Source organism: Ammospiza caudacuta, chromosome 14, assembly GCF_027887145.1.
Source record: "Ammospiza caudacuta isolate bAmmCau1 chromosome 14, bAmmCau1.pri, whole genome shotgun sequence".
NCBI classification, from domain to species: domain Eukaryota; kingdom Metazoa; phylum Chordata; class Aves; order Passeriformes; family Passerellidae; genus Ammospiza; species Ammospiza caudacuta.
Genome location: NC_080606.1, coordinates 3666165 through 3684583, shown reverse-complemented (window position 1 = coordinate 3684583; position 18419 = coordinate 3666165). Strand labels below are relative to the sequence as shown.

The 18419-nt window shown below is 41.9% G+C and overlaps 1 protein-coding gene across 3 annotated transcripts in view; it reads right to left on the bottom strand.

The window, feature by feature from the left end:
• The window catches only part of LOC131563790 (calpain-5-like), a 58146-nt gene that overhangs the window by 18221 nt on the left and 21506 nt on the right, over nucleotides 1-18419 (bottom strand). For all 3 annotated transcript variants that reach the window (XM_058813938.1, XM_058813940.1, XM_058813939.1), the window contains exons 4-6: nucleotides 4977-5108; nucleotides 3932-4140; nucleotides 3058-3250 (exon numbers count right to left, since the gene is read on the bottom strand). In XM_058813938.1, the coding sequence (XP_058669921.1) occupies nucleotides 3058-3250; nucleotides 3932-4140; nucleotides 4977-5108 (534 nt within the window). The remainder of the gene's footprint in view (nucleotides 1-3057; nucleotides 3251-3931; nucleotides 4141-4976; nucleotides 5109-18419) is intronic.

Here is an 18419-nt window from a genome sequence, read left to right as displayed (position 1 = left end):
AGATTCTCCTCACCCTCACTGAATCCAGCCAAACCATCTTTGAGTCTCTCATCTATCACCCACAGGGCCTGGAAACACTCATTCCCTTGGACATCAAGGAAGGAAAATTTGACTCAGTGCAGATCCTTGTGTGTAAACTTGTAATTACCTAATTAATGCTCAATCAAGCCTTGGCTGGGGTGGAGAGAGCAAGAGGTGTGGTCTCTTGGTGTTACTAATGCAAATATTTAAACATAAATATGTTTTTATAATTAGGCATTCATATATTAGTATAAATATATGAATATTTAAATATAAATAAGGACTTACCACAAGTGTGAAATGCACATAGTATTTCCTCAGATATTTTTACCCATTTCAAAATTTAACTGGTCTAGACAGACAAGATCTTTGTCCTAAGGCAAATGTTGCACTGATACAACAGTGCTCAGCCCCAAATGTAAGAAATCACATTTAAAAAAAAAAAAAAAAAAAAAGAGAGGAAGGAGAAATTCCTATCAAATTGGAGCTGACAGATGGGCTGGCAACTGTGAGAGTGTCACCAAGGCCTCTGTGCCTCTCACTGACAGCAGCTCCCAGAGAATCAGCTCAAGTGCTCCCCCAGCCTGGCTGACATCCCCTGGCTCTGGGCTCCCTCCTGTGTAACACTTTCACTGGCATTTTTCACAACTAAAAGCAAACAAAGAGTCCTTGACAGCACGGGAGTCTGTAACTTCTCCTGCTGCCTTTATCACCCCCCAGGCTTTTCTCACTGCTGGCCTTTCCCACCTCATTCTGCAGATACTTATTTATTTCTTTATTCAAATGAGATATTGAAGCATCTCCTGTCTGTTCAGATTTCCAAATGGTGATGCTCAGGGCCATTCTGTAATCCAAGGCAAATGATGACATGTTTGTAAGGCAGCAATGAAGCCACTCGAGTACTGAATATTCTACACCTAGCAAGATCCACTGGGTGCATATTACATCAAAAAGTGACAAATGCAGGCAAACTTAGGAATGGCCTCTCTGCAATCAATGTTTAGAAGCATTTGTGTTTAATTTGGAAGGCAGAAACATAATGCCAGGAATTAGTGGAAGCACTACAACTGCCTAATTAATTGCTCTAAAATACAGCTCCTTGTGTCCTGGTCAATCACCTCAGTAAATTCTTGTTAACAAACAGAACTGCTCCAGCATTTGGGAGCAGCCCATCATTCTGGAAACAATGTCTGCAGCAACAATTCACACCAGGCAGTCTGCTCTGAGCAAATCAGATGGAATTCTTGCAAATAAAAATTCAGGTCTTATGAAAAAAAAGGTAAAACAAAACCCAAAGACCTTGAAGCTTTTGTTTCTGAGCTGTTTCCTGATGTTGCTGAAGGGACAGTCCCTGTTCTATCTCAGGGTAAAGTTTGTGTCCCAGAAAGTACCAAGTGTATCAAATTCAGGTGCCCCTGATGTGAGGAATGATTGGCATTGATTCAGAATGCTGAACAATTGCTTTATTAAAGCTGTACTATATTACTTAATACTGTATTATAACTATACTAAAAAGATACTATACTCTATTAAAGAGATACTAAAGAAAAATCCATAACTGTCTGAGACAGCCAGGACACAGCTTTGAGCCAATTGGCCAAGGAATGAAAACAATCCTCAGCAGAATCCAACTGACAAATCCCTCCAGGTAAACAATCTTCCTAAAACATTACACAACAGGAGCACAGAATAGAGATAAGAATTAAAAATGCTGTGTGGATTTGTGAATGTGGAAAAATCCAGTGTGGATTTGGGAAAGCTTGTGCCTCCTGCTTTCTGTGAAGAGAGCTGATGCCACACCAGATGTTCCTCTTTGGTGCCAGGCCCTGATGCAGGACCAGGGCTAGATCAACAGGTAACATTCTGAGGAACCCCCAAAACCAGCTGGTTTTCTACTGTTCTTGACAATTCCACAGCTCTCTTTATAGTAACAAGAATTTCTGAATGAATCATCTTCATTCACAGAGAGGGAAATTAAAGCAAAATGTTTAAGTGATTTAACTAAGATCAGCCTTAGCTAAGGCCTTAAACTGAAGCAGGGGTTGTGGGAAGAAGATGCTGAAATGCACTTAGACGCCAACCCTGCAGCTCCTAGAAAATGATCCCTTTTCTGTGGGCTGCTGGATTAATGGTTCATTATAAGTGATTTAAAAAAATCATTTTAAAGCGATTTTTAAGGAAATATTCAGGTGCCATTGCAGTTTGTTAGCCCTTCAGATGTGATAATAACTGTGGACCAGATGAGGATTTCAGACTCTCCAGCCAGGGTCTGACATTGCAGACTTAGGGGAATTCAGTCCAGCTGTCAATGGTTTGCCTCCTGTGGCCAGGGGCTGGGCCATAGGTGCTTTGTGAAGCACAGAGCATCCTCTGGGAGCTGTTATTCAACCATCTTCTAGCATAGGACTGGAGAGGGGTAAATCTTCCTCAGACACCATCCCCTCTCTACTGACTGCAGGAACTTCAGGGCTCCTAATGTGGGCACTGAGATACCTGAGCCCCACATGAGCCAGCGTAGGCAAGCTCTGCAGGTTAATTTCTGTGGGGAAATTATTCAATATATTGACTGTATTTAATATATTCAATAGCAAATAGCTGAAATATCAATTAAATATCAAATACCTGAATAACCAGGTGAGCTCAGCCCTTCAGCTCAGCTCCACTGTTACCCAGGGCTGCACTGGCACAACCAAAGTCAAGAGGTCTCAGCAGCTCTATGCCAGAAGTGTTTTCTCTAAAGAGATTTCTCTAAGAAATAAAGCAGTTGAATGCTGCTATCTGCTGTGTAAATTAAGGTGGATTTACCTCAGGTCAGTTCACAACTGTGACCATGCAGAAAAAAAGAATTTCAGACACACAGTGAAGTGGCAGCACAAGCAGTTGTGATTGTATTTAGTGGCTCCTGGAGCTGGAAGCACTTGCTAGATTTCTCCATACAAAGCTTTTCCAAACATGCCAAGGAAGGACATACTCAATATCCTAATAATGGTATTTCTTTCAGAGTATTTTCATTGAAATCCAGCTCTCTGTACTCACCGAAATGGAGCAGCTGATGAACCCTCCTCTTTTATGCACTTTCATCAAGTCTTCAAACAGCTTCATCTGCTCAGGAATAACCTCACCGTATTTGCCCTCCTCCAAACTGATGGATTCTGCCACTGCTCCAGTGAAATCCACCAGGGCTTCTGCAGCACAGCCCCCATCCAGGGCTTGGTAGGATCCAGCCAGCCTGGGGGCAACACAGAACATCCTCAGTTTACAGGGGGCTGGAACAAGTGCTCTGATTTGGCTTGAATGAAGGGAACATGTTTGTGTTTCACCAAGAAAATCAGAACAAAAAAGAACAGACCAAAATAGAGGTGGAGAGAGCAAGAGGTGTGGTATCTTGGTGTTATTAATGCAAATATTTAAATATAAATATGTTTTTGTCATTGCACATTAATATATTAGTATAAATATATGAATATTTAAATATAAATAAGGACTTACCGCCAGTATGAAATGCACATAGTATTTCCTCAGATATTTTTACCCATTGCAAAATTTAGGTGGTCTAAACAGACAAGGTCCCTGAATTAAGGCAAATGTTGCATTGATACAACAGTGCTCAGCCTCAAAGGTAAGAAATCACATAAGTGAACAGAATCACATATAAGAACAGAGCAAAAAAGCCTGAGCAAACTGCAGATAAACCTTCTCTGGTTTCTAGGGTCCTTAAGGATTTGGCTGCTGAAGTAAACAGAATTGCAGTAATTTATTATTTTAACAGAGATTAAAGGAGTTTGCAGTCTTTTTTTAGGTTCTCTACCAGCAGCAAAACTAAAACCTGTGGAAAGTTTGACAGAATTGAAAGACAAATCAGACAAATGGACAACACTGAGGACTACAAGGACAAGGAACCAGCTCATACTTAGCATAAGCTTTCTCCAGCAGAGCACTCCAGAATTCATTCCTCACATTGGAATGGCAGTAGATGAGCCTGCCATTCTCAGTGGGCAGCAGATCATCCACCACCACCTCTGTCCACTCTCCAAAGCGCCAGAAGCGGAAACGGAAAATCCCAGCGTACTTCCTTGGGCTTTTGGGATCCCACTCCTGCTCACTGTAGTCTGGAATCACCTGAGAAACCATGGAAGGGTTGGGAAAAGGCCAAATCACTTGGTTTTAGGATTTTAAAAGTTTAATAGTAATAAAATGGTTATGGAAAGAGTAATATAATCAGAGTAATAAAAATTTGGACAATTAGGATTTAGGTAAATACGAGACAATAAAAACAAAGAGTTATGGACAGTCTGGGTACCTCTTTTTGGGCAAAATAAGCCCAAAAAAGGACCCTCGTTAACAGAGCACTAACCCTTAAAAGCAATAGCCTGCTGCATATTCATACATCTCATACATGATGTATAAATTCCATTCAAACACAGGATTCTGTCTGGTCAGTGTCAGCTTCTTCCTCTGAATCCTGACAGCATCTTCAGAGCTGAGTAAGGTGGGGAGAAGTTCATTTCTCCTGATAAAGGAGCAATAAATTCTCTTTCTCTGAAAGATTCAGGTGTCCTATGGCTGGTATCTGGTGTGAGTACCTCATTCCTCTCTTTAAAAAAATATCTTACATACATAGTTTCTATTTTAACGTTATGTTATAACCTAAAACTATATTTAACACTCTACTTAAGAAAACTAATACAGCATAACTTTCTAACATAACAAATGTAATATTCATTTTAATATTTGTGAAAAGCCAATCATAAAATATGCATTTTTCACAGAGGGGAAGTTCAGCAAGTGCACTGTGCTGAGGTTTATTCCCAGGGCAGACTGCCCTAGAACATGTTAAAGAAAAGGAAGATTTGAATCCACCAAAATTCACCCCTTGTTAGTCTAGGGAGAAAAACAACAAAGGCTAGCTTGGTTTATCAGTTTTATTTCCTGCACCACACACTCCGATCACCCACCTGCTGCCAGAGGCTCTTCCTCAAAGCCAGGCAGGAGCACGCAGCCACAAACCAGCAGTTCCCCAGCTTGCCCTGGTGGAAGTCGTGGGAGCTCATTCCGTCCACAAGCAGGTGGGGATCGTCACAGAGGTCCTGGCAAAACAAACCAGAGATTGCTGGAGACTCCACTCCCAAAATGAGCACAGCATCCTTCTGTTGTCTTATATATTACAACAGTTCTCTTATCATTAACAGTGCAATGTTGTCTTATATGTATTGAGTTCTATTGTCATTATGGTGCAAGGATTCCATAGCTCAGAGTTGGATACCTCCTCAAAGTTTTCTGTAGGCAGCTCCTCTAAGCACTGACTGTTCTTGGTCCTTGCAGCAGCCATCTGACTCCAGTTCCCACTAATCCATTCTCTTATGCCACTTGTTTTTCTTGGCTACAGGTGTGGCCTGTAAAGATCAGTCCTGCTTCTAATCTTTAGTAATTGGTTCCAGTTGAAACTCTTTGGGGGATAAGATTACATTCTACATTACCTTCATTTATCCATACTGTGTCCCCCTACATCCTTCCAGTCAAGAAAAGCAGCGGGAATTGATGCTGCTGACACCTGAGCTCTGAGATTCTCCTTGTCAAGCCTCTAAAGGGGGGGAATGCCGCCTTAAGACTTTAGCCTTTATATTTTTCAAATCCTGTGCTACAATAGTGCATAACTCTACACTTCATATAAAGTATTAACTACTGTCTTCACACTTTGGTCAGACAAAACAATTCCTCTGGGCCTGGAACCCAAGGACAGCCTACAGCCCCAGGCCCCAAAAAAGTACAAACAAAAGTGAATTGGGGAGAAGCAAACTGAGGGAATGTGACTTCATTACCTGAAGCTGTAATTGGGGAATGAACCTCTGATATGCAAATAGACCAAACTTATATCTGTCCAAAGAACTCGTGACCATTGTCCATCTTGGGTGTAGCCTCTGCCAGGCTCCTGCACTGCCCAAGGTGTGCCTGTTAAAGGCCTTTAATAAATACCCACTTTATTATTGTAACTTCGTCCTTTGCCTTATTCTAGGCGGCCACTCCAAGGCATCATCTCCACTGCCATTCCTTTGGCTGACACATTGGAAACCCTCCTTCACCAACAGCCTGGGTCACTGCAGTGACCCCAAGAGAACATCCCTTTGTGAAGCACACTTTTCATTCTCTGGGTCTCACGGCTCTGGCTCCTGTTAGAATTATTTGTCCCTCCTTTCCTGGCTCCATTTCTCTCCACATGCAGATTCCCACCAGAATGTGGCTGGGATGTCTCCCTGCTCCTCCCTGGATTACACCTTGCACTAAAGGGAGTGTTTCATGGACCATGGGAAAGCCACAGGGGTGCATTTTGCAGCAGTGATGTGTTTGTCCCCACAAAATCCTTGGCAGAGGTGTCCTGCTGAGTGGAGAGGGAACCTCCCACCAACACTTCATCCCTAACTGGTGTGGAACCTGCAGGGTTCACCCCAGTCACTACTCCTGACACTCTCCTGTCAGTCACAGCTCCTCCTGACTGGCTGAGAAGATGGCAAAGAAGTTCTGCTCTTTCACAGTTTAATAACCCTCAATTTCAACACTGTGAAGATGATCCTGTACCCAAGCATTAGAAATGCAGAATAAGTAACTCCATCTCATCTCAAAATGGCAGGAGACCCCAGATCTCCTGCAGTCTGTCCTGTCTGCCATCAGCAGCAGAGGAAGGAGCTGTGCTCCTTAGCTATGGAATCCTCTGTGCCCTTTGGCAATTTAAGATGATGATCCCAAAATAACAGGAGTGCAACGCAAGCATGGCTACACACCACAGGCATCCATCCCTCTGATGTGACTCTGACAAATCAGTGCCAGATTAACTCATTTCCAGAGAAAGAGCCATCTCAGTGCTCAGCTGATGGTTTCAAAATCTGGGCTGGTTTGGGTGATAGATCCTGAAATCAGCTCACAGCATGGAATTCATAGAGCTGCAGCCATTCTCCTTAAGGAAATTATATTTTGGGCATGAGGCTTTTCTCAGTAAATAGCAGCTGACATTTTAAATGCCTTTTGAGAAACAAGCAACTGATCATTGCATGATCCTGCTCTCCTGTCAGGAATTCTCATGTGTCTGCATTTAGAGAAAATTCAAAGCTTATTAAGAGACCTCAACAAAAATCTGAGTAACAAACTGGTGCCCAGGAGGAAAACTGAGCATGGACAAGATGCTCATCAGCATCATGGACACATTCATTGAGCCTCCCTGGATGTTCTGACATGGAATGGCACCTCAGAGATGTGAATCCACCTGGCTGCAGGGGTGGACATCATTTGGCCACTTGGCTTTCATGGTGGTAGCACACATCCCACATCCACATGGGCCAGATTCCATTTTATATCCCATTTCCTGGCAGCTCTGGCATTAATAATTTCTAGTTTGTTTTTCCTTTCAAAATGTTATTTTCTTAGAATAGTAAATGAGGGATAAATGGAGCCATTTGGGTTAGAACTGTCCAAACTTTTCTGTCACTAGTGGAAGCCAAAGCTTTAATTGGTTTTAAAAAGAAATTAAGCACTGCTGTGTATTATGAATATCTTATTTGGTTTGTTTTGATAAAAATAACCACATTAAACTGCCATTTTTTAATTGAAGTGTGTCTTGCATCTCACAAAGTCCTCAGAGGAAAAACAGAGCAGCATGTGCCAACTGCCAAAATTTATGGATGAGATCAGCATTTGCTGAGTGCTGGGGTCCAAAGCAAACAGGGAACAGCAGAGCTCAGAAACAGAACCTCCCTGCTTCCCCCAGAGCCACCAAATCCTCCAGGATCCTGCCTGATAAACCCTTTCTGATTAAACCACCTAAGAACCCTGGAGTTCTGGGGCTAAAGAACAGTGTAAGAAAATGCCACAAATTCAGTTTCTTTTATTAATTAATAAATTAATAAATTAAAGAATTAATGTCATTATAACACCTTCTGTGGTGACTGTCACTATGTGGCTCAGATGAGACACAATAACACTGAGGCACAGCCCAGAGCTCACTTCAGCTCTTTGCTCTCTTCTGGGCTTTGGGATTTTCACCACTTATGCCATATAGTCAATTCTTAGGAATACTTTTATCTATCTAAGCCACAATTCCCCCAACACAAGTTAGAAATGTGCTATTTCAATGTATTATTCTGCAGTCCTTGTGAGGGTCTCTAAGCATTTTTGGTTGCCCTAAGCATGCAAAAATAGAAATTAAAAAGAAAATATATTAAAAAATTTAAAAATATGTTTGTCTACAATGCTCCCAGCAGTTAGTATATCTAATGTGACAGTGTTCACAGGGGTCTCAGGAAGAGGGAAGAGACGAGGATCTGACTCCATGTTTCAGAAGGCTGATTTATTATTTTATGATATATATTTTATTAAAACTATACTAAAAGAATAGAATAAAGGATTTCATCAGAAGGCTAGCTAAGAATAGAATAGGAAAGAATGATAACAAAGGTTTGTGGCTTGGCTCTCTGTCCAAGCCAGCTGACTGTGATTGGCCATTAATTAGAAACAAGCACATGAGACCAATCCCAGATGCACCTGTTGCATTCCACAGCAGCAGATAACCATTGTTTACATTTTGTACCTGAGGCCTCTCAGCTTCTCAGGAGGAAAAATCCTAAGGAAAGGATTTTTCATAAAAGATGTCTGTGACAATATAATGTTCCCAATTTAGGATAGCTGAGGATCAAGCCAGTTACTCTCAGAGGAATTCCAAGGAGGAGACACTGACAGGAGATGTGATCCAGGCACTTCAGGAGTCCCAATCCCTTCTCTCTCTTGCTGCCTGAGCACCCAAGCACTGGGGCTGGGAGTTCCACCAGAACCTCCTCCTTTGCAGACACAATGGTTTAACCCCAATCCTTTTTCTCAGGATCATCTCGCATCATCTGTGCTGTGAAGGAGAGAAATATCTTCCCATTTCCAAGGAAACATTTAATTGTAGTTACTACAGGATCCCACTACACACCATTAATGCCTGACAGCCACCCTGTTTCTGACACAGCCCCACAATAAAAGCAGTTGTTGCAGTATTTGTGCCTGCAGGGAGCATCCCAAATGGGAGAGCAGAGCTCTGCCCATTTCTCCCCTCACACAATGAAATAAACGCCATCTGCAGAGCTCTAATTGGGCTGGGCACAGTCTGGAAGTGAGGTTGGAGGTTTCAGGGCCTCCTGGCTCTGCTGAAAGCCCTGATGCCCTCATTGTCCTACCAGGCTTTGATTTGCATGGCAGAAGTCTGGTTGTGTCACCTCCCATCCTTGCTGTGCAGTTGAAATATCTGACATTCAGAAACTGATGCTGTGAGGAATAAAGTGGCTAAGAAACTCCTTTTTCCTGATTTTAAATGGTCCCTTTATTTGTAACAGAGCAACCTTGTCAGCTGGCTTGTAATCTTGTCCCAGTCTGGATCCTACAGAATTCCCATTCCTACCTTCCTAGCCCCTCATCCAAGCAGCAATGAAAATTGTGATGGGGGATTTTCCTGTAGGACTCCTGCAACACAATCTGAGAGTACTACAAGTAATTTATTTCACCAGCTATGCATCCCCATGAAGGAGTTTTGCAAAACAGTGTGAACCATGGTAGACAACAGACACTCATTTCACTGGAGCCATGAAATGGTTTGTGTGTTGTTCTGCCACAATTCCCTAAAATTAAAAAATAAATAAATAAAAAAGAAAGAATGTGCTTTTTTTGAGACCAGATGCACCACTGAAAGTCCAGCAGGTAACTGATTGTGCATTGATAAATGCATTGACTCTTGGAGTAATTTAGCTAAAGGAAAAAAATTCCCCTTAGCTCTGAACATGCATCTCCTGGTGTGAGTATTACAAATATTCATTAACTAAAGGTTATGCAGTATTGGTTAGAGATAGGGAGAAAGACATTCAGAGGGTTATTAATTAGCTATGTTTCTTCACAGGTGTTAGCTGAAGCTGCACTGTAAAAAAATGTTAATTATTGGACGATCTCAGATGTCCAAGAAAAGGGAAAGATTATTTTTAACAGACTGGGGACTGTCAACTGTCTCAGAGACAGACCCTCATTATTCAGAGAATATACAGGGTCTATATAACAGAGATTATATAGAGATTCAGTCAAAGGAAGAAAGAAGAGCAGTAATTTTTTGCAATTAAGATTTTCAAAGGTTTTTTAATATTTAGAGCTTCCTTTCTCCAGCACCCTTTAACCCAGCCCTAGCATGACAAATAATCCACCTTTGCTTGCACATGAGACCTACAGAGTCAGGCATTATCAGACTGATCTACTTAAGCCCAGTCACCATTCCCTTAAATTCTTTAAAGCAGGTTGATTTCTGTCAGAGCTGAGAATTGTTTCCATTTTGTTCCCTTCTCCCACCCTCACATCATCTTGAGACAACTCCTGTAGAGACAGTGTAGGGAGCAAGGGAAAGGCAATTCTTTCTGAACATGGATGGGAAAATTCAGCTTTGGCTGCAGCTGACACTGAACCAAACTCATCTAAAGGAGGGCAGCAAAGACAGCACCCTGTGATTGTGGAGCTGAGCAGGTAAATGGGGTTGTCCATCCTGTGATAAACCCCAGCTGTGCTGGCATGGCCACAGAAGCTCTCCCCAGAGCAGGCTGTGTGCCAAAGCATCTGCAGTTAGCCCCAAGAAGCAAAAGGACCAAGCCCAACTGCACTGGATATTCCAGTGCATGCAAAAAGACTTTTAAACCTCGTTGTGGCTGAAAAAAATCTGCCTGTGGAGTGGAAAAAGAGAAGTGACCCCACAGGAGGCATCCATAAAAACCCAGGGTCAGATGTGACCTGACTGAAACAGCCCTTGCTTCTCGGGTTGCTGTTGATAATTGCTGCCCAAGATGTGCAGGATGTCTCTGCTTCAGCCCCACAACTGAAGAACGAGTCTGGACTCTTCACTTTTCCATCTTGAGGTTGTTTATTAATTCTTATCTATAAAATTTTCTCTCTGCCCAGCCGAGGTCTGCTCAGCAGGGCAGCCACAGGCACTCTGTGTTGTCCTTTTATACTACAAACTACGTATAACATATTTACACTTAATTCCCAATACCCATCACCTGTGTTAGACAGTGCACTTCTACTCTGAACCAATCCCAAAGTGCCAACATCACTGCAGAAAATGGAGAACAAGAAGAAGAAGGAAGGCTGGACATGCCCAAGTTCCTCCATCTTGTCCCCATAAGCCCCATACCAAAAATCCTAAAATCTACATTTTCACCCTGTGATCATTTTGTTACTACACCATTCAAACCTCTGTGACTTTCAGGTCCTCATACAAAGCTGGCAACTTGCTCCAAGGGTCAAAATCAAACCCACAGGTGTTCTGGGCTGTGTGCCAGGGTCTCTGAGCCCCCTGGGCAGGGTCCCAGCAACTCGGGATGCCTGGAGGGATGCACTGAGTTCTGACACTTGCTGAGATCAGGAGGGGGCTTTGGGCAGGTTTAGCCCCAGGTTTCTGTCTGTCCACCCTGAGCCCAGGATGTGCAACTCCTCTGAAAGCTCTGAGCCCATCATCCAGCAGCATCAGTTCTTGAAAATGAGATAATGCCCAGTGCTGCTTCAAGAGAAACTGGCCAGCACAGGAGCAAGGGGGAGGACATGCCAGAGCTCTAGCCTTGTGTAAAAGAAAACTCAGATATCTGAGGATTGAGAAATGCTTCTTTCCCCTCCTCCCTCTCTGCTAAATCCTGTTACAAAACCAAATGCATCACAACATTTTTATAGTGTTCTTTTTTTCCTTTTTCAGTTTGGGGCTAATGGTGACTAATGCTCAGTCCACGGGTTTCAGCCCTGCCTTGCCTGTGGGACACGTGTGTTTGGGGAGGATCTGAATCAATGTTTTGGAAGAAAAAACCCCAAAAATTGCAATTGGGCAACATGGTGTGTGTATCTTGGCTGTCTGTGGGTTTCACGTGACCCCTGGAGCAGCTGTGCTGCTCTCTCCAGAATGCTGACAGGGCTGGGCAGGGCTCAGTGAGTGATGGGCCCTAGGGCTGACCTCCTCCTGAACCTCCTGACAAAGCCTCTGCTGAAGCTCTGCCAGCCCTCTGCCAGTGCAGCCCAGAAATCACTGCAGACTCCAGTGAGAGATTTGCTGTTCTCCCAGAGCCTTCAGACAAGGACAAACCACCTCAAATTACCTCTTGCTGCACCATCTGAGTTTGTGATGCTCCAGAACGGCAGCACATCCATAACACCTCTAGAGAAAAGCTGCCTTGTTTGAGAAGAACACTTTGATTTTCACTGAATTTACCAGAACCCAGCCTTTGCCTCCTGCCTTCTTCCCCTTGGACCTATTCCCTTCTCTAAACTCAATTTGTGTGACTTTTCCCCAGCAGCAGCAGCAGCAATCAGAGATGCCATTCTTAGGACAGGATTCACCTCAGGGAACATCAAATTCTCTCAGCCAGATGTCCAAGCTCCCCTGGAAGCAGAGCTCAGGTTCTTCCAAAGGGCAGTGCACAGACATCACCCTGCCACTGCCATGGTGCTGGGACATGGAGAGAGCCCTGGGTCTCTACTGATCATTTAAACTGTGATGGTGTTCACAGGAGTTTTCAGGTGAGGGAAGAGACGAGAATGTTGACTCCATGTTCAGAAGGCTTGATTTATTATTTTATGATATGTATTACATTAAAACTATACTAAAAAGAATAGAAGGAAAGGTTTCATCTCAGAAGGCTAGCTAAGAATAGAAAAGAAAAAAATGATAACAAAGGCAGCTGCCTCAGATTCTCTGTCTGAGTCAGCTCTGCTGTGATTGGCCATTAATTACAAACAACCACATGAGACCAATCACAGATGCACCTGTTGCATTCCACAGCAGCAGATAATCATTGTCTGCATTTTGTTCCTGAGGCCTCTCAGCTTTTCAGAAGGAAAAATCCTAAAAAAGGATTTTTAATGAAAAGATGTCTGCGACAATAAACCTAAATATAAAATTGTTCACAGCAATTCCAACCCCTATGAAACTTGATTTTCAGCTATTCCAAACTACAACAACTGTGACATGATGTGGGGAAAAAAATTAATCAAAGTCCCAATTTAATTGGCTAAAAATGTATATGTTTCAACTTTCTGGGAAAAGTGATAGGACCATTTTGGGATCACTAATCTGAAGTTTTCTTGCAAACTGCTTTTACAAGGATTCATTCTGATTTTGAGGTGGTGATGCTCCATGAAAAACAGGTAGATACAGTAGCAGTATTTGAAAGAAAATCTGAATGTAGCCATGCACCAAAGCAGGGAAAATGTTTTTGCATTAAATGCAATAAAAGAGAATGGCCAGGAACAAAGCCAGTCCTTGGAGCAACTCCCTGACATCATTTCCTAAACACCCTGATGTGGTGAGGTCAGACATGGGCTGTAAGGCCACTCATCACACTCAAAGGCCACCCACTGTTCAGCTCCAGCTTTTTACTGCTTCCTCAAAATATGTTTGTCCATCAAATTCTTGGACGAGCTTTCTCAGATGGGAAATAAAAACAATAAGAAAAGGAGGTTGGAAAAAGTCACACACGTTTTTTCACAGCACTGACATATTCAGCACTGGAGCAGTGTGGAATAAACTATTCCCAGGTCAGAACTCCTGACTGTCCAGCTCTGCCTGGGGAGGAAAATATTTGTTTGCCTGATAATGAGCATCATTTTGGCTCAGAGGCCATGATCTTGTCCAGTCTGACCTTCTGCTTTGTCTCAGGGGGCTGGCAACAGATGCAGATGGAATTCTCCATCACTGCCTTGTCTGAGGAAGGGAATTTGCTGTTTACAAAAGAGTATCAGGCAGATTTCAGCAAAGTCACATTTATTTTTTTTTATTGCATTGAGTGTTTTGTGGCAAAACTAAAGTCAAGTCATCTAAACATTGTCTGGAGTGAAAATTCAAATTAGTCTGGGAGATGATTTGTTTTTCCTTAAAGGAGATATTTCTCCCCTGCCCAGTGGCAATGCACAGACTATAAAGATTAAAAAGCATAAGTCTAAACACCACATTAAAGAGCATAAACCCCTTTAGCAAAAAGTTCTTCCTTTCCACATCCCTTTTCCAGCAGGGTTTGTTTCAGCCTAGATTCCACTATCTACCATTTATCTCAGGCACTTAAGGATAAAAATCTTCTATTCTCTTCACCCAGACTCCTCTTCTTTTTCAGGCTGCACCTTGAGGTGCTGTCCCTCTTATTTGCTTCAGGCAAAAATCTGTGAATGCCTGGGATAACAGTTCAAGGCCTATCCAGTGACACCTTGCACAGAAACCTTTGGGACTGTGATTCACCCCACACCATTCTGCACTAGATGTTTGCATCATAACACAAAAAGAGGAACTTTAAAATTACATAAAGCCCTGAGCATAAGACACAACCTTTTTAGACTATTAGTTGTAACAAATTTTGGATTTTAAAGTGGTTTTTAATAGAAATTTTGTTCTAGCCAGCACAGCACAACTTTGCTGAGCCTGTGAAGGGCAGAGTCTATGTCTCTGTCCCAACATGACACATACCAGACTTTAAATTCTAGTCTGGACATCCTTTCTGGCAAAGAGCAGCCTTAGAACATGTAAACAAGAGTATTTTTCTGTCAGGAAGATAGAGGGCTCAAATTCTAAGCTATAAAAATATTGCCTCGAAAGTGACACAGCAGCATTCATTTTACTCCTGAATACTGAAAGCACTTTTATGACTCCGCCAAATCAGTGTATCACAGACTCATAAATTCACAGGAACTACCAGGAAGGCTTTTATTTACACATCTTGAAAACAAACAGCAGCTTCTATCTATCTATCTCTAACACATCTTTTAAAACTTTGTCTTGGAAAGATTTTCATTTAGCAATTAAGTTATCAGCATGTGAGATAAGTTTCTTCAGTTTTGAGTGATGACACTGAAAAACCCACATCAGTTACTTCCAAAGAAAAATTAAGGAAAATTACAGTTGCTGTATCTGCCAGGCAATCAAGTCCATGTTTTTCCCTCTATGTAGATGATTTTGTCTTGCACAGATGGCTATTAGAGTACTAAAATGAATAAAATATGTTTGGATAACATGCTGTTGTTATACAAAGTGATCTTGAGAATTTCTTCATTCCAGCCTCAGGAGAATTTCCAGGATAAACCAGTCTGAATATGCTTTAATGTTTTTACAAACTCTGCATGTCACTTTGGATATTATTACTGTGCAACTTAAAAGCCCAAACAATTGAAAAGCCAGAGGAGCTTGGATGCTTTAATCACTTAAGGACTTGTGTAAATGTGGAGCTCTACCACTGTTTAAACAGTCAGTAAGTTTCCTAGCACCATTAATGATCATTAATTTTGGATTCTCCTTCTGCTTCAACCCAAAACAAGGACTGGAGCAGATTCAGTCAGACAGATCCATGGACAAAAGCCTTTGGCTGCCTGGGAGGACCCAGCCTGTCAGGGTGTAGTCAGAATATTTACTTGGTCATGACTTTATCCCAGCTGAAGCACAGTGAGTTTCATCTTTGTGATTAAATTGTTCAGACATTTAAGAGACTTCTTGCTTGCAAAGACAGAATAAGAAACTTTTTTTCCTTCTTTATATCAAGCTGTTTCTTTCCATAGCTCTTTCACGGCTTGAGCTAATTTTTGATTTTTTCAACTGAGTTGAATTCACCACTTCATTTCAGACAAATTTCTCTATTAAACACTAACATCAGTACCATCCATCGCTGAGAATTTACCCTCCTGATTCACCAGCTTAGAAATCTTTGGAATCCCAATTATCTCCCTCCTATCTTTTGTAATGACTGCTGGCAGCCATAGGAACATTCACAGTGCCCAACCTCACAGCACTTCCCAGAGAACACAAAGTGTTTGATTTGGAATTATGGATCTGAAGCCACATTCTGGGTAAAAGAAAAGGGATCCAGAACTCTAGCTCCTGCTGTGTGTTCAAAGCACCATAGAATTTCCTCTAAAGATGAAGATTCTCAAAGAATATCCAGGAATTGCTGTGAGAAGTTCATCATCTTTATTTAATCAGGGACTAACAGCTAAAGTGAAGTCAGTGAAAAACCTAAGGAAACATTTCTTAACTCTCAAAAGACAGGAGAAGAGCCTGTTTCTAATAATCTTGAGGTTTGTCAGTGTTGCTTTTCCCTTGTCTTACAACATAAGTATTTACAGTTCAGCCATTATGTTCATTGGGGGGGATGTTGGTTTTAATTTTTTGCAGATTTTGGGATATCTGCGCAAGCAGCTTAACCTGGTGTCTTCCAAGCACACCCTCCCCCTCAGGGTCTGCAGCTTGCGCTCCACCCCGATGCAGAGCTGCAGGGCAGATTCTGAGCTGTAAATCATCCTCACTGCAGCTAAACCATCCTCATCCTCAGATTATCAGCTCTAAATCATCCTCACTGCAGCTAAACCATCCTCATCCTCAGATTATCAGCTCTAAATCATCCTCACTTCAGCTAAACCAAGGGCTGATGGTGCTTGCAAGTCTCCTCAATCCACCTCTGTCCATAGGCACATACAGCTTTGGTTTGGTTCATGAGACATTCAGCATTTTAAGGGAATAAATGTGCTCTTTAAGATCAGGAGGGAGAAATGCCATGCTTGGGTTTCATGTGAAATATTTGGATTGAATTGGAGTTATTCCCCTTATGGTGCAGACACCAACTGTTTGAGCAGTTGGGTCATGTGCCCAAATGTGAAAAGCAGCTTTTAGGCAACTGTCACTTGTGAGGAGTTTTATTTGTGGAGAGCAGACTCAGAGAGTGAGGGAGGAGAGGCCAGAGGACAAGGACCTGCATTCACATCTCCATTTAGGGAGGAAAATCAGATGTCCAAGGCTTAAATGCCCTTATCTGAAGGGAGGAGGAAACATATAGCAGTGGTCATGCACAGCAAATGCAGCTCTGCACACAAATGGATTATCTATAGTTATCTTACTGACCTAGGGAGAGAAAATTCCTGAACTTTTGTCTTTTACAGTCCCAGAAGTGCTCCTTAAAGTTCCTGAGGTAAACTTGTGGCAGCAATAAAACTCTAAATGTGCAGACCAAGGCTCAGTCCACAGGGGGATCACTGCTAAATGAGATTTAATTTTTTACTCACCATCACGGGACTGAAGATTCAGTACAGTCTTAGGCAAAAAAACAACCCCATTTTGATAATTATTCACTGTATCGGACTGGAAAGTGCTGTGTCCAGACAAAAATCAGACCTCAGAGTGCTTTCTACAGCACTGACAATCTTTATTAAGCAGATCTTGGGAAGCCACTTGTGCATCTCCCAAGCCCAGGAGTGCCCAGATGGCTCCTGGATAGCTCCAGACACAAATTCCATTTCCTGATGCACATAAGGAGCTCAAGGTGGCCTCTGCCACCTCCAACACTGGCCAAAGTTCAGTTGTGTGAAAAATTGTGAGATAATTGTAGGATAACCCTTGCTCTTAGCAAAAAGTGTATTTTTCCAGAGGAGCAGCATTTTATTTCCTGAAAGCTGGAAAAAAAATGCAAATTCCAAATTGTTTAGTCTTTGTGATTAAGTTAGAAACATTGCCACATACAGGCAAGAAAGCAGTTCTAAAAGGTTCTTTCAGCTGTGAAGGATTTTTAAAAGCTTCTTTTTAGCCAAGAAAACATACATATTTATTTAATCTTTAAATAGAATTAATCCTGAAGGAAACATACATTTGAATCACAGGAACACAGCATGAAATTCAAACAAATTACTCTGAAAATTGAAGGCAGAATGGCTTACTAAACCTCCAATTCCTGCTCATCCCCAATACCCTTTTAAATATGGAAATAATATGACAAAAGCATGAAGCTCTTCACACAGAAAGCATTTTTTGGATATGGATGCTTTCCACTCTTGCAGAAGAGTGTTGACAGAACAATACCTCCATTTCCTTTGCAACTGGCATGTTTAGGCTGTAATTTTTGCTTCAGACAAGTCAGACATTTAATTCTTTTGGAAGACTAAATCAATGAACTACCAATTACTGTAAGAAGACTTATGCTAGCAGGGGATATGATCCTCAGGCTTTTTGTTTTACAGTCTCAAAATAAATTTTACCATGTCATTCTTGCCATCACCACATTGCCTCAGGACAAACAGAAACCAATTTTCATCTAATGACAACTGAACCAACTAAATGAAACCTGACATTTTAAACTTTAAAGAAACATTCAGAGCCTTGGAGTTGTACTGTTTGTGCTCTAGAAATGACATTAAGGTTGTTGAATATTTTTTTTTTCTTTAGAGGAAACAACCACAACGACATAAGAAAGCCTTCATCCAGTCTGAGGGAGGGAAATACAAATTGGAAAAAGTGCCAAGAGAGAAGATAACAGAATACTGGCATCTGGACAGCTGTCTGCTTGGCAAGCATGCAATGTCATTTACAAATGTTTGCCTTTAATTATAGTCCTGCA